The sequence below is a fragment of the Calypte anna genome, chromosome Z (genome assembly GCF_003957555.1).
Source record: "Calypte anna isolate BGI_N300 chromosome Z, bCalAnn1_v1.p, whole genome shotgun sequence".
NCBI lineage: Eukaryota > Metazoa > Chordata > Aves > Apodiformes > Trochilidae > Calypte > Calypte anna.
This window is the reverse complement of record NC_044274.1, coordinates 64162044-64175140: the sequence shown is the minus strand read 5'-3', so window position 1 is coordinate 64175140 and position 13097 is coordinate 64162044. Positions and strand designations below refer to the sequence as shown.

The window sequence follows — 13097 nt, the reverse complement described above, 5'->3', positions numbered from 1 at the left end:
GGCAATTAATTCATGACCTTTGAATATCCACAAAATGATACGAACTGCATTTTACACAAAATAGTTGTTTCATACTGAAACAGAAGTAGACAACTCTGTTTAAATGTTAGAAGGAATAGTACTCATTCTTACAGAGTGAACACTGCAATATTCACTGGCCTAAGTTGAGTGAACATCACATCATATGTCAAGACAAGGATTAAAAAATAAAATTAAAATATTCCTCAACTCAGTGTTCAATTGGAAACTGATTCTGAGAGCTAAGAGTCAAATCTGTTTGACCTAGTTACAAACACAATCCATCAAACTCCCAGTACAGAGACAGAGTGACTGCCTGATTTTGTCACATCAAGAGTGCTGCACTCCAGTCTGGCTAAATGAATCAGCTTTGACAGGAGTTTTGGATCAACTTAGTGATGCCAGGAGGCCCAATACCTATTCACAACCTCACAGTCTCAGGCACTAAGTCTAAAGTTTATGGGTTAATTGCAGCACAAACAACATCCTGGAAATTACTAAAGTATTTAAAGCTGATGTTTTGGAGACTTAGACAGACACTAGAGGCAAAATATTTAAACAAGATTTAAGTCTCTTAACCTCTCGTCTCATTTTAATAATTAACACTCTTTGCTGTATACTACCATCTTATTTTACCCCTCTTGTACTCTTTTGAGAATTTTAACTTCTTTCTTCTCCAAGACAAAAGCTACTTAATAGCTCACAAAATGCCAAGAGGTCTGCTTTTAATTTATGAGACTGTCACAAGTTTAGGAATAATGTGTGTGGAACATTTCTATGAAAACATTCTGGTTATGTGTTCCTGAAAGGGTAGTGAAAGCAAGATGACACAATCTAATCCATGGGGGTAACCAAAGAATGTTGCAGTAAAAACCTTTTCATTAAGGGATTCAAAATTATTCCAGAAAGTGCCTGGTATGTATGATGCAAGTTCCAAATCCTGAAAGTATTCTCATATCTGCAAGACCAAAGGCTTATCAAAGGTCTATGCTAAGATGAACCTAAACTGGTATGAACCTAAACTTTTAGGTATGAATCTAAACGGTCCAAAAATCTGTGACAAATAGCTGATGAATGTTTCATGCAGTTAAGGAAGACAAGTACAGCACAACTACCACTTTGCCCAGGATTGCACAGCTGAAAAACAATGTTCTCAAACCATGTGAAATCTCAACGAAGGTAAGAAGGCCTGCTTTTTATTCCTTCTGTTCCTATCTGTTAATCCTAGGCTTAACAGTGAAGGTTTTGCAGTCATTTAACTAAATGCTAAGCCCATCTGTTTCTGTATTTACAGCTGGAGCCTTCTGCACTGTGATGGACACCTGCAAGGGTTATATTGTGGCCAAAGGAGAGCTTAGGCACCCCAGGGACAGTCTAAGGCTCAGAAAGTTGGAGACTATTTCTACATCAAGTCTATTTCTATTCAGAGCACAGTTTCTGCTCCTCAAGCCCTCCAGATGGTTGATTTTTCTCCTCTAATTGCACATTTGGCCAGAGGCTTTATTTTCATGACATTTTGAGGTGCCAGGACAAGTCACTTCTGAGATAAGGAGAAAAGGGTAACTTCTGCATCATTTTCCACCAAATTTATTTCAGAAATAGCTTTGCACTTAATACAAAAAAAAGAGCCTGTTTTGGCATAAAAACATAAAATTTTCTAAAGACCCAGATGACATTTAGTTGGAAGTATGAGAAGTTTTTTCAGTACTGCAAACAAATGTACAATTACACCTCTACTTTTGTAGTCTGCACACATCAAAATTGAATCTGGGTTTTCCCCTTCATCATGTAACTTAATTTTGAAAGAATTTCCTCAGAAGTAATGCTAGTTTACAAAGAAAATTTTCCATTGGTCAACTTAGGTCAGTTTTAGGGTTTTCCTTCTTAGCTACAGTTGTTTTAAAGGCAAAGATAACATGGGACACTTTAGAGAACCAAAGAACACAATCCATATTAGCTACCATGTTACTTATATTTTTTACTTTTGCAACAGAAGAGCATAGGTTGTTATCTAGGGCCTAGAGAAGAGGGAAAAATGGGTCCCTGGGTTCCAAGGACTTGATCCAAAACTCATTAACACTACAGGAAAAACTGCTGTTTACTTCAAAAGGCTTATCAAAGCTCTGAATAGGGTTAGAAAACAAAAACAAAACAAACCAAAAAACAAAAAGCCAAACAGTAACTGCATTCGTCATTTGTTTATGTGAAAAAACGTCTAACCAACTGATAAAAAAAGTTCTTTTTTCACAATTTTGCAAGCAATGCCATTGGTTAGGTGCTCAAAGTCTTGTTTTTTATGATGGTTTGGAAAGCTCACTGCCTAACTTCAGAGTTTTTGTTATAAGAGTTGAATCTGTACTAAAATTCCACTTTGGAAATGATGAGGTTCACATAATCTTAAAAACCTCTCTACTTAAACCCCCCAAGCTAATCTGTATGTTCTACTCCACCAGAGATGTGCACACTTAGATGCCAAAAGCAAGAAAATACCATCCCAGCCCTGTCAGGTTTTTTTTTTCCTACTTATATTTATAAAATGTGTACTTAAAATAAAGTTTTGTTTCTCTTTCCCTTCAAATGCTTCACATGGGGAAAGTAGATCATTTGGGTTTTACATTATCATAAGAAAAACTTCAGTAATTGGCACAACCTAATATAACTTCATATTCACTATGCATTAGGAGCCTTTTCCAGATAGCTTTGTGGGTACAGGGTCATAAGGCTTCAAGGACTAAGCTCAGAAAGAGAAGCTTCCATTTCCAGAAATGTCTCATTTCATAGAGTGGATTGTACAGCTGGGAAACAGACTAGTTCAGTGCCAGAAGCCACTTAAAATGCAAGCAAAACTACTAAAGTATAATGCAGACTAATATTAGTCTCTGCTAGAGTCATTCCTACCAAAAAGAAAATGCTTCCTGACATGAAGAATTTACTGACATTATGCTTTTAATTTTTTTTTTTTTAAGGGATCTATTCCTACAGTGTGCTCAATTTTGAAAGTCTTGCAGCATCTAAATCCCTTTTTTTAATTAACCTTTGCTTTGCTTCCTACAGCAACAAGCAGAAGAACCTCGACCTGAATTTCCAAAAACAAAGGAAGAAATGCTGGTATTCAAGGGACAAATTTTTGAGATAGAAGGCTTCAATGTGAAACATCTGGAAAAGAATGTTTGTATGCTTCTAGATGTATTTATTTTCCACACAAGTATCTCTAAAAGCCATCTTCTCCAGTCTTTATGCGAACAATAATTATGAATACTTTTTCATTATTTTTGAAGTAATAAAAATATTTTTTTAAGAAATAAAATTAAAAACCTGGACACGTTATAGAAGACTCTTAGTATCTGAAGGGGGCCTGTAAGAAAGCTGGGGAGGAGGGCATATAGGATAAGAGGTAATGACTCTGAACTATAATAGGGTATATTTAGGTTAGACATTAGGAAGAAATTCTTCACTGTGGGTGGCAAGACACTGGCAGCGGTTGCCCAGGGAAACCATGGATGTCCCATCCTGGAAGTGTTCAAGGCCAGGCTGGATGGGGCCTTGAGTAACCTGGTCTAGTGGGAGATATCTCTGCCCATGCAGGAGGGTTACAACTATATGATCTTCAAGGTCCTTTCAAAGCCAAACGATTCCATGATTCTGCAATAATTAACCTACTAAAATTCCACAGCCTTGCCTATAGCACTTGCTTCCTATATCCACCTTCCTCATCCACTTGTCTTCCAGCACCCCCAGAGGAAAAACAGATCGATTTACATTTCTCCTGTATTTAGTCATCAAGTTATTACTGCACCCTGTGTAGAAAACCTCATTAATTTACATTTCCCCCTTATTTATTTAACTATTGTGATGTTATGCTCATACTGTTATCCATAATGAGTCAAATAAGATTGATAAGAAAAACTACACAGAATGGATATTTTTGCAAAAAATGTTTTTGCCAATATTAATTAGGCATCAATTCACTGTTGCTTAGTCATGGATATTTTTCATGTTTTCCACTTTCTGTTGGTTTAGATTCCTGATTTCTTGTTTTCTCTTCTCCTGACTTGACAGCCAGTCATTTTAACACAACATATTCACAATAGAATCTCTGTATTATTATAGACAAAAAGCCACTGAAGAAAGGCAGTACAGAAGGCTCCACTCAGGAGAAACATTTTAAAAAATTAGTAAATTACAAATAAAGACTAATGTATACAAAGGTATCTCATCCCCCAAAAAGGTGAAAGGAGGGGTTCATGATTAGAAAGCTGTTAAGCAAAAGGGTAGGTTTAATGACAGAAGCAGACAGAACAATGAGTCCCTGGCCAAGATTTTCTGCTAATTAATTAGTACTTCATTAAGCATGTCCATTCCAAATTTCTTGTCCAGCTGTAATTCAAGCTTCTCCAACTCACCTTGTTTGACTTTTTCATTTGCTTTCTTTTTGGTTTCCAAGAGCTGCAGGTTTATGGGGTACAAGATAAGACACCAGCAGCAATTTGACAGTTTCCTCAAGGAGTTAGACTTTTTCCATTTGTCAGTTTCCATTTCCATTTGCCAGTTTCCAGTGGCAGCTTTCAGGAGAAGCCTTCTTTTAGTGAAAGATAAGCTAAAACTGAAGAGCACTTTCCTGATTTAATAATCAGGTAAAGTTACCAAAGAAGAGATACAACAATAAACTCCTGTCCAGTTTCAAGATGCAGATTCAAAAGATGAAAACATGAATTGGCACTGCCATGTGAGACAACAAGAAACTAAGTTCTGAGAGCTTGAAAATCTGCCGTTCTGTCAACTAAATCAAACTTCAAGAGACGAGAGGAAAATTTAACCTGGGATTTTACAGTGACTGGAGACATTTTGTACAGTCTCTTTTTCACACTCTCTTGCTCTCTTTTCCCTCCCTGTCTGACAATTACTAGTGGAATCTCAGAGTGCTGTGGGTAGTTCTCCACATGCATGGCAGACACCCCTGAAGAGTACAATATATGACATGTGCTGCTAACTCTGGATGCCTTGGGGCTTGGAGGGATCTTGTAAAGTTAGAGAAAATTTCCACATGCAATGTGACAAGTTCAAGATAGTTGGCAAAGCTTTCATTAAGTCAGCAAACTCCTCCAAGGTAGCTAAAGAAACAGTTCCCAAAAAGGAATATTGAGAAAAGGTGATCCAGCTTCCAGGGCAGTAGAGGCTACTATCAAAAGGAAAGGAGGAAAGACACAGCATGGCAGCACAGATCCTTGGTTTTCTTTTACTAAACCACTGGAATCATCACTGGAATGAAAGTTCTTTCTGTTTGACTAAGAAAAGAGCTGTTAGTAATAAATATATTAAGCTCAAAAATATTGGATTTTCTTTCTAACTAGAAAGCTATCCAGCTCATAAACATCAGGGTTTATTTTGCATTTTCAACAGGAACAATCCTTAAAATCTCACAGAAAAAAATGCTCAGTTGAAAACTGTGTCTCAAATCCAAGAAACCACAAAACTCAAGTATCCCCTGCCTTGCTGGACCTATGTTTCCCTACAGTTTAAAGTCTTCTCAGTGAATGTGTTCTGAATTACAACTTGTAAAAACAAAGGTTAAAGTTTCGACATTAATTTAGGTTTCATTGGAAAGGCTCTTTACAGATCTAACCCATATGAGGTTTTGTATGCAAAACAACTGCCCTAGTGGCTGTGCAAATGGTAACTAATGCTACATACTCTTCAGACAAAGCCTAGGTAACTCATATGTTTGGTGAAATTCTACACTTCGATCATACCCAAGTGGCCAACCAAAAAGACAAAAAAAGGAAAAGCCAGCATAGAGCACAAGTATATAATTTCCTAGTTCTGCCCTGCTAAGTGTACATCATCTTCATGGATAGGCTGTGCTGCAAAAAATGTGGCCCACACATTGGATCAAAGATACTAACAGCTGTAAGACAACAGTTTCCTAACCTCCCCAGTTACTGTGGTTCTGCTTAGGAGGTAACTTTACTGATGAGATGGAAATGATGTGTAACATCCTTTAGTAACAACACCATGAATCTGAAAGGTCACCCAAACCAAAAAGCGACTTATGAAAATGCTGTGGTAAAGACATATACCCTAGACAGAAAAGATGACATAAATGGAGATCTGGGTATTTATTTTACTTTTCTGTGGAACAAGCAGTTGAACTTAAAGGTCCACCTTTTTATTGATACAATGGATGGCACAGTCTTAGACAGTGGAAATAACAGATTTATTTTTGTTGATGGCTGCATTTTTATTTGTCTATCTGAAGTTTGAAACTCAACATTTGTAATGAAGGAAAGGAAGAAGAATTAAAAAGTGAAGTGCTGTTGAAGAGGAGGTGTTTATGTACCCTACAATACTTGGGAATGGCTATGATACTGTCTCTGTTCTTCTTTCCCCCTTCCTTTGTCACTATTGTCACAGATGTCTCTAGCTGCATGAGGCTCCTAGTGTGGGCCAGAGAAGCTTTTGTTTGGTTTGCTTTTTAAAGTAGAGAACAGTCAGTCTGTTCTTCTTTCTGTGGCACATCATCAACAGTATTACAAAGAATACGAGGGGGAGAGTGATACCAATTTCTACTCTTTGGCACAAAGCATTCAGCTCCTACTTTATTTCATGGAAGCTTTCTACACAGTGTTTGCAGGTAATCAGGAAAGTAAAGAACCATTACAATTTTTGCATAGTTATTCTGACACCTCATATTTAAAACCATAAGCAGTAAGGTGCCATAATGCATAAGCACAAAAGCATACATAAAATAGCCAAAGAAAATACCTGAAATAGCAAAAAGAGCAGATATTTCACAGAAGAACAATTTTCCACCTTAATGAAAATTCTTTTAAAAAGCCTTACTGTATTTAGTAAACGTAGTAGAGTACCTGCAAGCTTAACCAATCAAAAGCTAGAAATAGTCCAATTAAAATGTAAGTCCTGTCACTGTAAATTTGCCAAAGGTTCTACTGCACATGATACAGTGAAGAAAAGTTCAGATGCATTCTTAAGATTCCTCATCCTTTACAAATCCACAGCTATGCTCAGCTGGGAAACATTAAAAAAAAAAGGTTGGAATCCTTTTCAGAATAAAAGATTTCAAAACACACTGTTTCTCCTGTAAAGAACACACGTTGCCTTCTGTTTCTGTCTTAAAGAAGATTACAATAGTTGAGCAGAGCTGACATATTTTAAAGAACATGCTTGAGTTACTCAGGTCAAATTCTCCCTAAAATATATGTATGCATCTTCAGTTATCTTCAGATATACAGCAGATAGATGCAATCACTTATTTTATTACTGCTTATTTGCAGCATATCCATACCAGCTCCTTAAAAAACTTATTTTACAAGCACTTGCTACTCATGTCAAAACAAAAATTTCCTCTGAAGCTGTAAAGTATCCATTCAAAGGAATCAGACTTTTATAAATTTTTATGGCACTTGAAAGTTACGCTCAGCCCATCAAAAGATCCTTTCATGTAGGAAGGTTAACTCTAAACAGTATGCCTATCTCCAGGAAGAGTTGAAAGCAGAGTTTAATGATACAAACTATTGATAGAGGCAGAAAGGCTGTATTCGTTTGGGTCAATATATTAATAAGGCATTCGAGATTAAGCAAATTGAACTGCAAAATAAAAAATTAAGATGAAAATTTGATTTTGTTTGAAACAAGTTAAAACTACAACTGAAAATAAGAAAAATAAAGCATTGGATCTTTGTTTAGAGTTAATTGAACACAAAAGGAAGTTGTACCCTCTTACATAATAGCAGATTCTGGTCCAACACATTGCCCTGAAGGAATTTTTAAACTTCTAGTCACAAACCTGACTGTTTCTATTCTCTAAACAGAATTATCCACTCTTACAAGCTACATCAAGAGACTCTCCACATGTCACAAAAATCACATTAAAAAAAGCAACATATGGGACTCATAAAAAGCTATACAAGTATGATACATATTGCCATCAAACTTGGTTCATATCTCATGAGGAAACACCTCATCAGAACTGTGAGTATATATGTAGAATATAAGTAAGAATATAAGAATACATATTGCTGATGAGCTTCATTTTAGGGAAGTTTTACTGTGTGAGAACATCTGTCCTGTTCTTACCTCTTTCCTGTGCATCTCTCTCAGCTATTGTTGGAGATAAGGTGCAAGGTGACTTTGGCTTCTAAAGCTATTCTGTGTCTTTGGCCTCAGTTTCCCCACAGCCTCAAATGCATTCTATTCCAGATTCACAGCCATAATCCCAAACAGAGCTTTTCACCCTCAACATGTATTCAGGGCCCAGAAAGAAACACCAGTGCTGAAACATGAGACTCACCTGTGCATTCATGTTGTAGTCCTTTCCCATAATATCCTTTTTCACAGATACACTCAAACTGACCAGTGTGAGTGCCACATTTACAGCTTGCCATGATGTCACAGCAGTTTTCCTTTGCCTCGCAGAGATATGAACAATGTGATATATCTTCTTGAATATAGCTGCCAGAGGGCAGATCTGAAATATCATGAATTTATCAATACAAAGTCAAAAAAAAAGTCGCCACAAAACTTCACACTAAGTCATTACTGAAATGTTTCTTAATAAGCCTAGGTTGCAGTTCTGAGCAGGAGTGATGGCAGCATAAAACAGAATCTTGCTGAATTCATAATGTTAAAAAAAAAAAAACAAACCCCCCAAAACCCCCAAACAAACCAGTATTCTTATTCTGGAAAAAAGTTCACTGAAATCCATGGTTCAAAGATTTTAAAATTTTCTCATTTGGATTCCTGTGAGCCTCACACTGCCAGGATGCAGTCTCACTCCCAGCGAAGATGCTGAGACAACGTATCTCAGCTTTGGTAGATACCATGTTTTGCATCAAAGGAGCATTTCATTGTGGAATGTTTAACTAGCTGGTTATATTGAAAATTGACATTTTCTTTGGTGCGTTCAGCAATTAAACCTTATATGGAACAAGCAAATGGCAGTAAAAACACTATTTATGTAAAAGTAGCATGCTTTCAAAAATTAATTGTAGCAAATAATTGCTAAGAGCTAGTCTGATAAATGCTTTAAGCAGCAATGAAACATATCTGACATGTGTTTTCACTTGCTCATATAAACTTACTCCTTTTTAATTTTATTTTTAGACTAAGATCTAAATCAGCTCTGAACAGATGATCTTTTTGCTGCTATGTAGACTACCAACAGTCACTAAGGCTAGTACTAAGATGTGCGTACTCTTTGGACAACCATGTTTCTTACTACAAAGTTTATCTATTCAAACAGAAGTTACACTGGCCCAGGACCATAGTCAGTTTTTTTTGTGGCAGTAAGTGCCAAGGAGAAGAATATGGCTCACATTTTATTGATGATGAGCTAGTGAAACAGTTTAAACAATTCACCCTTTTACCTGAGGAATGAAAATCTCTGCTGCAAAGTAAAAGAGAAAAAGAAAAAAAAAATTCTGAGGTTAGTTTAGTACATGAATACCTTCATGAAGAGCTCTGCGTGCCAGAGCCTCAAACTCAGTAAAGCTGTGAAGAAGGTAACAGTGATCTTCTTTTGGATGGGATGCCATGTCATTTAGTTCTCGGATATTCCCTTGCCATATCCCAAAGGTGAAAATCTCCACTCCAAACTCACGCAAGGATGCTGCAATGGGTCTTGGGTCTCCCCCATTGGAATATCCATCAGTAATGAGAAATATCACCTTTGTGGCATTTCCACGGGCATGCCGCAGTATTTGCTGTAAGAGAAAATGAAATAGCACACCTCAGCAAAGGGTTAAAAGTGTCAATATGTAAGATACTTTCTCCATGACATGGCTCCTTTTATTTGAATTACACAGCTTCATTTATTTCTTGCAAGACCACTTATTGAAACAAATATCAACCATCTGCAAGTAGAGCCCGTGGTCAGACAAGGCCAAATAGTGACTCACAGCTCAGATGGTCAGTCTGCACAATTACAGAAATTATGAAACTATCTGAAACCAGACATCCTTCACACTGACTGGTAAAGTCATCCATGCATCAGACAGCAATGATATTGAGCAGTGCTTCAGCAACCCTGCTCCAGCTACAGTTTGAATAGATAATATAAACACTGAAAATCTAGTGCAAGACCCAAGGGACCAAAGTTCAGATGCTGCCAGCTTCTCAGTGTCATGGGAGTAATGTGGATGCATAACAGCTGCAGGTTTGGCCCATGTTGTTTTCTCTTTAATGCCACATGAATTCCACTTGGTTCCAAACTTGCTTGCTCATTCAGGCCTGTGAAAGCCCACCATACTTCCCATAAAAAAGTGCTGCAAATGGCAGCACACTAATTCTTATTATCATGGCTTTCAGTATGTAATTTACAGTTTGCAAGGGGTAAATAAGAACAAAAAGTATTTTATTAACGATTATTTTGTTCAAACAAATTTCACATATCTATTAGAAAAATTAACAACAGATTAAGAATCAGTCAAAAAGAGAGACACAAATACTGAAAACAGCTCTGAGTAGCAGTATTACTTGAGGAATCTATGAGCAGCTAGATGTTCCACTGTTATGATCTTGGCCACAGGCTTTGGAATTTTTTTATTGCTACATGCTCATTCCCACCTTCTCTCTACTATTTTCTTGTCCAAAAGGTGAAATATACCAAACTTCTGGAAAACAGAACATGGATTGTGTCATTCCCTTCTGATGTAAGGCAGGTAGAAAAGTTCCTACTCATTGATAATTTAGCAAATTATAAATAAAAAAACCAAGAATGGGTATATCTTGTCTTAACCAAGCTTTAACGAGAGACCATGCATGGAGTAACTTGGCTGCTTAAATGCACCCTCAGCATGACTCCTACAGTCAGCCACTGAATCTTCATGGCCAGCAAAACTGCACGAGGAAATGAACCTGGAAAAATAAGCAGTCCTCAAAACTGTAATTTTATACATGGAAAACAAAACCTAAACCATGACAACCATCACTAAGAGTTTTCTGTGGAATCATCATTCATGGATTAAATGTCAGGACAGAGACAATAGTTATGAAGTTCAACGAGGTAACCAGTTGAAGAGAAAAATGTGACTAAAAGAATACTCAGTTTCCTTTATTGTGTGCAAACTGCTTGTTCCTTAGAGATCAAACTCCTCCTATATACATCTCCCACCATGATGACTGCTTTCCTGTTATGGATACATTTCTGTTTTTCTTGTAAGTCTGGGGTAACAAATATAATCTGATATATTTTTAATATCATCTTATTTTTTGATTCAGTGACTTAAAAGGCCCAGTTCTGATTTTTTGATAGTCTTCTTCAACAAGAATTTGTGTTGGTGGCTATTTTAGCCCCAGCACTGCTATCCCCATTTGTCCCTGTTAAATTGTGCTTTTCTCTCTTTTAACAGTTTGCTAAGATCACATTAATTACCTTAGTCTCTCATTGCCTCAAAATCTGTCTGTAGTCCCTTCCACCCTGTTGTTATGTACAGATTTAAGGATCATTCCTTCAAAAACCCCACACAGAATAGTTGGGGCAATACTCAGTAGTGCCTGAGCAAGGGCACGCTCTACAGATTCCTGCCCATTTCATCCTTTCTGTCTCAGGGTGAATTAGTGCTATTTAGTCACTCTCTATGGATGTTTGCTCTCAGACAACAGGCAGAGCACCTGAAATTATCCAGAGTTAATGTGCTATAGACTAGAAAATACTCTATGGAGTTACCACTCATCATCAGCCACAGTCTGTCAGAGTGGGAGTAAATACGGGACCATCATCAGTCTCCTCTTGGTGGCCCATGACTGTGAAGGTAAACTTTCTCCTTTCTCTGTGAACTTTGGCAGAAAAAATTAGATGCAAATTTTCAACTTGGTAGCATGCAAATTACTACCATTTTTACTTGATTAAAAGGTTGTACAATGCTACAATCAATACAACAGATTGCATTTGACACACTTCCAAGTAATTACTCCAAAAATCATGTCACTGTATGATGAATAGTAACTGTATTTAAACCATCCTTAACAAACCTGAATTCTAAAATCAGAGATGAACTGAGTGGAGAAGTTTTATTAAAAAATCTTAAAATAAGACTTGTAAGGTAAAATTGTCTATATTACAGCTCAATCAAAAGCTTACAAGTCAGCCCAAAGGCTTGCAGAAATTTTATAAACTTTCCCAGTAAGCTAGGATGCATTTCAGGACAACTTGATTTTGCTTTGGCAATTCACTGATTTCAGGTAGATGCTAAAGAAAAAAAAAAGGGTACATACCATAAATCACAGCACAAATCACTGGCACAGTAGTCTGAAAGACTGTCAAGTATTATGTTGCTGTTGGGCTTGATTGTACTACTACTCGTAAGCAAAACCCAAAGGGAGTGAGACCAAATTGTCTTGAAGACAGCTACCTTTCACAAACCAAACCTGCTGCTCCTTGTTGGTTTAAGGCACAAGTGGGAAACAAGAATGAAGTGGAAAAACAAAATAAAAAGAACCAGAAAGACAAAGACAAGGCAAAAGACAATATGAAAACAAATTGTTGGAAAAATTACAAATACCTCATTTGAAAATGCATTGTGAAACTGATGCTCTAAGACAAGTAGTATTGCAGGCAGACAAGGTAGTGCTATTTATGATTAACACATATAATTAACACACTTAGCACTAACTGTGCTAAGTGAAAACAGGAGGTAAGCAACTTCAGCTTCACCTTGTTAAGTATTCAGACTGAAATGTTCCTGTCGTATGTTTGTCTCAACTTGCTTCAGTGAAAGGGGCTTTTATTTCAAAAAACTGCATGAGGAAAAACATATGTTCCATAATATTTGCTTGTTTGATGCTCAGCATCTCTGAGCTTTGCAGAAGGAACTTTCAAGCTGCATATCACATTTGTAATAAAGGTAAAAATACAGGCTCCAAATATATTCAAGAACTTGTGCAACAGAGGAAGAAGCCACAACTTGCAGGGCTAAGAGATTGCCACTGCAATTCTCTGAAGTTTCCACCTGCACACAGCTTACTCTAGTTGAGTATGATTTCAACTCATGATTATGTCCTAACACATAGAGAGGGGAGAACAAAGTTTAATTTTGGCAGGACACGGCTTTATAATTTCAGTA

At 37.0% G+C, this 13097-nt stretch overlaps 1 protein-coding gene across 1 annotated transcript in view; it reads right to left on the bottom strand.

Moving 5' to 3' along the window:
* The window catches only part of SVEP1 (sushi, von Willebrand factor type A, EGF and pentraxin domain containing 1), a 125927-nt gene that overhangs the window by 98221 nt on the left and 14609 nt on the right, over positions 1-13097 (bottom strand). Inside the window, exons 2-3 of the mRNA XM_030467398.1 lie at positions 9482-9737; positions 8327-8503 (exon numbers count right to left, since the gene is read on the bottom strand). Coding sequence (XP_030323258.1) covers positions 8327-8503; positions 9482-9737 — 433 coding nt within the window. The remainder of the gene's footprint in view (positions 1-8326; positions 8504-9481; positions 9738-13097) is intronic.